The 7,674-nt window shown below is 39.9% G+C and overlaps 1 protein-coding gene across 1 annotated transcript in view; it reads left to right on the top strand.

The window, feature by feature from the left end:
• Positions 1-1,140: 1,140 nt before the first annotated feature.
• BICD1 (bicaudal D homolog 1 (Drosophila)) overlaps positions 1,141-7,674 on the top strand; it is a gene marked incomplete at both ends in the record, with an annotated part of 19,347 nt that continues 12,813 nt past the window's right edge. Inside the window, 2 exon segments of the mRNA XM_009878356.1 lie at positions 1,141-1,293; positions 4,767-5,204. Coding sequence (XP_009876658.1) covers positions 1,141-1,293; positions 4,767-5,204 — 591 coding nt within the window.

Below are 7,674 nucleotides of genomic sequence, written 5' to 3'. Positions count from 1 at the left end.
TTGTTCTATTTGGAGCTACCTGAGTATGATTTCTGTTGTAATGATTTTTTAGACACTTGACTTTTCCTGGTAGCTATCAGGACAGTAGTTGCCCTCCCTCCACACTGGAACCTGACTGGAACGTGTTACTGTTTCCCAGGTGTGCTCTTTCTGATGCTCCAGCAGCGAGAGAGCTCTGCCCTGTCATTAAGGTCTCAGTAGCGACACCCTCCACTGGCTGCCACAGCAATGCTCAGATTCCTCCTGCAGGCAAGGAGATGATGGGACCAATTATGCCTATTCCTATTAATCAGGAAAATGCAGGCTTCTCTTCAAAGTAGAGGAGGAGGTTGCTCCTCCCAGCCGTGTCAGTCACTGTTCTCTTCCAGCTGTGTGGCAACTCCATCTTCCCATAGTGCCTTTTACATTGGGGTTATGCCAGCAGAGTCTTTCCAGAATGACCTTGATGTCAAACTCAGAGCTGGTATCAGATGGAAGCAATTTTTGGTGAAACTGATCCCTCGCGACCTCTCTCGTAAGGCTGTCTGGGAACTGTATTTGCTAATGGGAAAAATTAAGCGGTGACCTTGTGTGTTCTCAGACTGCTGGGCGTAATCCTGCCTAGCACAGCAATGCATTTATCAGGTTTTTGGCGAGGATTTTATAGCTGTCTGCCTGGCAGGTCCTCCCCCACCTACCTGTGTGCCTCCCTAATGCCTGCAGATACAAACATGTAAGTGCACCTTGTTCAGTAACAGATGTCTTTACAGAACAGATGCTGTTACGCATTGTTTTTCTGTACAGATGTAGAAAGCATCCTTTGCTGAGAAAGAGGAGGTAATTTTATTTAAATCCAACTGTATCATAGAGCAATAAAACTAATGAGATGGTAAAGCCCTGCCAGATTTGCATTTCAATAAGCATCTAATCTTGAAACTGTTTTAGTTAAGGTTCTCTATCAGATGTTTTCATTTCTATGTTGCCAGCACACACCTGAAATTATTGCTTGGCCTCAGATTAAAAGGTGATGCTGTTTTTATTTGCACTGTTAAATCATTTCTATTTGAAGATTAATTTTGTGTTTGGCCTTTTCTAAAGGCAGCGTTCATCGTTAAAGTGGCCCTGCGTGAATGCTAACATACTTGCTTTTTCTCTCCTCAGAATAACGAAATGGTGGAACTGCAGAGGATACGAATGAAAGATGAAATTCGAGAGTACAAGTTTCGAGAGGCAAGACTCCTGCAGGACTACACTGAGCTTGAAGAAGAAAATATCACTTTGCAGAAACTGGTGTCCACACTGAAACAGAATCAAGTAAGCACCAAAGGATTCTAGGCACTGTGCTGAAAAATGACACCAATTTCTCAAATTTCCATAATGTGATCCTGCACTTTGTATATATTTTTCCTTCTTTTTTTTTTTTCTTCCCTAAATGCTTACTCTGAAACACTGTTATTATCCATTTCTGAGGTATGGGGAGGCCCTTATCTGAGTTTTAGGAAAATCCTGGTAGAGTATTTTGTTACAGAACTTTGTAATAGCCGATTATTTATTAGAATACCTAGAATTTTATCTTTTTTTCTTTCCTGTTTTTCCTCTCCTCCCTCAATGCCCAGTAGCAGAGTTCAGCCCTCCATTTCCAGTCAGTTTGTTTCACTTCCTTTCCTCTTCTGAAGTGGAGAAAAGAGAAAACAATCTTCTCCCTATTGTCCTTTTTTAAAAATTTTTTTCCCCACTCCTTGGATTTACCAGTACCACTGTCACTCTTTTCTCAGCCATGCTAACCCGCAGGTTCGTCGAGCTTCAAAAATGGGCAAAAGGATGTCAGATACTCCTAGTTTTTGTGTAGTTTTTGCAGCTGATGGCAAACCAACATACTGTAATGCACTCCAAGGAACCACCCCATTGCATTCAGATGTAAGCAGTTGTGGGGCCTCTCCTCTCCCTCTTAGAAAAGCACGGCTTCTTTTTGCTAGATATATTACTGAATATCCATATATATATACACACACACACACCACTGAGGAAGCAGTCTGGAACACACTTGTCCTTTGAATTGAACAAAAGAGATCTGTTCTCATGTCAGAAGAGTTAACTTGCAGTGATCGATATTTAAGTGTCCAAGTTGGATGATGTAACACTCAACTGCTTTTTAGACACTGTCCAGACCAGCATAACGTGGCACTCCATAACACCATTTCCTTAACTGCTAGCAGATGGTGACAGCACTGCGTTGCAGCCCCTGGTTTATGTCCTAACCTATTGCCTCATTCAGTTAGGGCTTTTATCAAACAGCCAAGTCTGTCGCAGTTTCTAGTGGCAGCCTGGTAACAAAGCTGCCCTATTCTTGCAGGAATATGCAGTACTATTTCAGCTACATTTACTGCTATTTTAGAATTTGAGCACAAATGCAATGGAAACATTTAAAACAATGGAGCTGTGCTGCAGGGAATATGCAAGTACTAGAAATGAGTACATAATTTCCTTATTTATGAAGATAGCTAGACTTTCACGCTCCTGCAACTGAATTTATAGCAGATCATCTTTGTGTCAGAGTTATTTACCAAGACAGCAAATTCCCCCTTTGAGGCACAGACTTTTTCCTCACCAACCTCATAGGAGGCATTTTCACACTGTCAGGAAATTAAAGACCCCTTTATGGACTGTTAGAGTTTCCCCCAGAAGAAAATCTCTTTGCAAATGTTTGTGTTTATCATAATATTTCATTCTTAATGAAACCCAATGCTGGCAGTCTGTGGAGAGAAAAAGCATTGCACATTTTGAAAGGCTTTAAAAATCAGTCATTTTGCATCACATATCCACGCACTTGTGATTCCTAAAATAAGTGCTATCTGCATGATAAAATGTCAAGTGCATTTTATACTTTAATACTTTGATTTATAACACCATGTGTTACAAGTCTTACTGATAAACTGTCTTTGCCTAGGTGGGGATTTTCTTGCAGCTTTTGTAAGCAAGAATCTATGAGACGGTAACCATGTAGATTCTATAGACTTCTGGTTTTCATATGGATTTAAAATTGAAAATGGGGTAGTGGTGTGGGGTTTTTCATATCCTTAATTATAAACATAGCTACTTGATTGGATTTCATAACTATTGAGATGGACCTGACTCTCCAGTCAGAAAAGTTACCATGTTCCTAAATGTAGATTTGAAAATATTGTGGACTTTCCTTTTGTATTTAAAAATTCCCGATATGACTTTGGAATGTTCTTTTTTGTTGGATATGTTTCTCTTTTCTGGGTTTGAAGATCAGTGCTTTGTGTTTTTTGGTTTTTATGAGTACAAGACTTCTGGCAGGTTGATAAATATTCTGCTCCAATAGGCATGGTGGAGATTTCTATTTTCACCACAACCTTGTTATAGTTTAAATATCTATGTATGTCAAATAAAAAAATACTCTAGGCAATGCCTTAAAACTGCAGATAGTAATGCATTTGAATTATAAAATACCCGAACTGCAAGAAGTTCTTCTATGGAAGCATGAAAATTCAGTAAATATTTTTCTCTTTCATCAAGCTATGAAAGTATTTCACCTGATACTTGGATTTTTTTTTTTGCATTTAAAAGTGAAAAGGTAGATGAGTAACAGGATTAGAATTAAATCAAAGCATGACCATTTTTACCGAGAGAGTTGGTCAAGCATGGGCATGGACCTTTCCAAACAAAGTTCTTCCTTTTCATTGCTGTGGGATTTTCCAAAAGAGACAAAGAAGATAAGGAGGGCCAGCAAGGGAAGACATTCAGCTGTGGGGATCTGCTGTACCATCTAGGTATTGCTGGAAAACTGATTTTGAGCTAGATTGGGTTTTCCTAGGCTTTGCTCCTTGTTAGAAGCCATAGAGAGAACTTCATGTGAGCTGACTTTAAAGAAGCAGCTATTATTTTCCTCAGCGCACACTGCCCTTGATAAAATGCTACATCTTGGTGTGGTACAGGGAGCCTGCTCTCTGAGAAGGAGGAAGACCAACAAGCTCTTCCAAGCTTGGCCAGGCTGCACTGGGTCACTGGGGGACATGCTTCAGGCAGCGCTGTTGGAGCAGCAGTGCTCCAAAACAGCATCCCCGACACGAGGTTCAAGGGTTGTGTCGCTGGACAAGCTGTTTTATACATTCATCTGGTAGTTTACAGATCTCTAACAATTTGGGGCATGTTGGAGTTTGAACTGATTTTATGAACAGTTTGCTGGTTTATTTCTAAAATTAAATGCTTTTTGAATAATGGAGTCTTGTATGACACACAGAAAAGATTTGAGGCTCTTCTACTGTTTTTGTACCTTCCATCCACATTTTTTAAAACTACTACAAGACTGAGATACTTGTGAGCATCTGTGCCTGGGTGACTTTACATTCAGTAAGAAATTAGACAGGAGGTCACTTTCAGAATATTGGCAATACTTGCAACCTGAGATCTATATGTATCATAATATACCAACATTGCTTATGGCAACTAATAAAAAATCTACCAGGACATCTGCTACTAAACAGCCTTCTTTCCATGAAATACGTTGTTTATCCTCGTAAGTGACTCAGAAAAAAGATGTTGTATTTCTTGATTTTCACATGCTGAAAAAGGAAGCAGTGAAGTATTTAACAGAGCAAGCTCCACATGGGTTTTCTGTGCAGCTGGTTCTTTGCAGCTGAAGGCAACATCTGGTGTTTCCAGCTGTAGTTTCTGTATCACCTAATTCAATAAGGCTGATAAATGGCAGGTTTTCATGACTCAAGTTTTAGTATTATGAATGTTCTCTGTCTTGTCTAATTCAGGTTGAATATGAAGGCTTAAAGCATGAGATTAAACGATTTGAGGAGGAGACAGTGTTGCTTAATAGCCAGCTAGAAGATGCCATCCGGCTGAAGGAGATTGCTGAGCATCAGCTGGAGGAAGCCCTGGAAACTTTAAAAAATGAAAGGGAGCAAAAGAACAATCTGAGGAAAGAACTCTCCCAGTATATCAACCTCAATGATAGTATGTATAATAACCATATTAATATATCAGTAGATGGATTGAAGTTTGCAGAGGATGGGGGTGAGCCCAACAATGACGACAAAATGAACGGACATATCCATGGGCCTCTAGTGAAACTCAACGGTGACTATCGAACTCCCACGGTTAGGAAAGGAGAATCTCTGCACCCTGTTTCTGACCTCTTCAGTGAGCTCAACATATCAGAAATACAGAAACTGAAGCAGCAACTCATGCAGGTAAGAAATTAATATAATCTCCCAAAGTGTTGACATACATCCTATGGACCCCTGAGTCAGCTTTTGCAGTGGTTTACCTCAGTGATGTTCTTGACCATGTGTTTGTCCTGTCCTCAGAATTCTGCTTTCTTGTTATCCAGATTTTGCTAGAAATACCCCTAGAAAACAGAGTGTCTGACCATGAAAAGTCAGTATGATCAGAACAGAGGTTTAGCGGATAGAGGAAGAAGGGACCTCATAACTGTTGTTGCCGATGTCTAGATTCTTTTCTCCTGGTTTGATGATGGGAAATGTCCCTGAGATTGCAAGTGCAGTAAAATACTCTTCAGTATGACCAAAGCTATCTCGGGCAAAAAAAACCCAACAACCAAAAACCCCCCAAACCCACTAAAATACAGTCAGACTTGATTATGCTCCCTTGCAATTGCTCCCTCTGCCATTGAATTCAGTTTGAACAAGATCTGACATACTGTCAAGAGAGAACAAAAGGAGGGGACCGCTCCTCTTAATAGCTGTGCGCTGGGAGAGCATGCGGCGTGAGATGTCACAGAGTGCCCTTATCCCCACTGCCCGTCCCGGCGGGTGCGCAGGCTGCAGGGGGTGCCCCGGGGAGCGTACAGTGAGCATTTGTTCTCTGTTCACCCGAGCCCAGCCCAGGCATAGCCAAAATAGGAGCCTGGGATGCAAGCCAGATAAAAACACGCAAGCTGCCAGCCCCAATGCTGACATCATCTTAGAAGGAGTACAGAGCAAGGGTCCCGCTGCCCAAGCTGTTGAGCATCTTCTCTGCAACAAGAGCTTGGAAAATTTTGGCACCAGCAAGAACACATCCAGCGTTTTCTAGCTGCAGGCTTCCAAAAAGCGCCTCTTCTAAAGCCAGTAAATGTAAATCCTTTGCTGCTTAAAATGTGAAAGGAGATTTGAAAGTAAAGCAATGCAAACCGGATTTTCAGTGCTTGCTAAAGAAAAATGAATCCCTATGTGGTCTGTCCTATATTTGCTGAAGTGTTGATTGTTTTATTTATTCCATTGACAAACTCGCCATGGGAGTTTTTGATCTGAGCTGTGTCATAGGAAACACTGATGACACCTAGTGTTTTGCACAAACAACTTTGGTGCAAGACGTACTGTATAAGTGGGGAAGCTTAAAATGTAAAATTTTAGTTTTGTGAAAATTTCTGCCATACTTTTCCAGTATGTACACACTGTAAACAGTGTGTATTTTATGCACACAATATGTAAAAATATGCCCGTGCATAATACGTGCACATATATATTCTGTGCATCTTGTGTTTTCATTCAGAAATAGAATGTTAAAAATTAAAAAAAGAACCAGCTTCAGAAGCAATGCTTCCAAGTGTTCACATTTTAAAATACAATGTAACCATTTTCAGCTATAATCTACAAAGACATTTAAACAAGATAAAAGTGAAAGCTTCTTGAAAGTAAAAAAGATTGGTTTGGGTATGTTTTGTCTTAAATAATTTGTAATATTATTAAATTAAATATCAGGCTTGATGAATCAGCAAACTTCTACTTGAAACATACTGCAACTCTTTTTCTCATCTCTGACTTAAAACTGATTTATTTTATACCTGTTAAACAAACAGGCAGCCTTCTGATAGTCACTAATCACAAATTTAGGACTCTAGAAAATAAATACAATCATTTTTTGGTCACAGCATTTTTCAGTGCTGTGCCCCAGCACCCTCATGCCGGTAGTCACCACCATTGCTTAGCATTCTAATCTCGTTAAAAGTTTTACAGTTTAAAAAAAAAAAGACTAGACCTAGCTGGAACTCTGATTTGTTTAGTTGCTTGAAAGACTTACTGCAAAATGCTGATGCATACTTTTTATAAAGTGATCATCTTCTCTGTTGAGTTGCAATCAGCTCACCTTGGGTCACACAAATGAAATGTGACAAATTCCTCCAAAAATTTTCCTCATCGTAGATAATTCTTCAGCAAAACTGAATTTTTATTTTCCTCTACAGTGCATTTGCCACGTGGTGTTCATTCTTCTCTATCTCAGTATTTGGTATGGGTTCTTCTTGTTTTCTCCAAAGAGGCTGTTGTTTTAGGATGGAGTTGCTGAAGGAACTGTCCCTCTCTTGGGAACTATTTCTATGACTATAGGACTGCAGGCTCCTTTATCAAGAGAAGCAAACTTCAGATTTGCCATTTTGTATGTGTGTGGCAATTTTTTTCACTCCTCAATCTCAAAAAGAAGCCTTCACTAAAATGATTAATATGACGAATATAATTCCTTCTGCACCTTTAGGATGCTGTTGCTCTATGATCTATGCTGCTCCCTTTGAGAGATTTAATCTGTTCCCTTTCCATCTTTTAAATCTACTAGGTAACAAATGTCAAATGGTTGAAAATTCTCATAATCTGAGATCTCCTGAGACAAGCTCAAGGCTTTCTGCTCTTCCCTCCTGTTTGTTGCCCAGCGTAAAGAACACGCTGT

This window comes from Apaloderma vittatum, unplaced genomic scaffold (assembly GCF_000703405.1).
Source record: "Apaloderma vittatum isolate BGI_N311 unplaced genomic scaffold, ASM70340v1 scaffold5531, whole genome shotgun sequence".
NCBI lineage: Eukaryota > Metazoa > Chordata > Aves > Trogoniformes > Trogonidae > Apaloderma > Apaloderma vittatum.
Note: the sequence above shows the minus strand (reverse complement) of the source record. Positions and strands in the feature narration are given on the sequence as shown.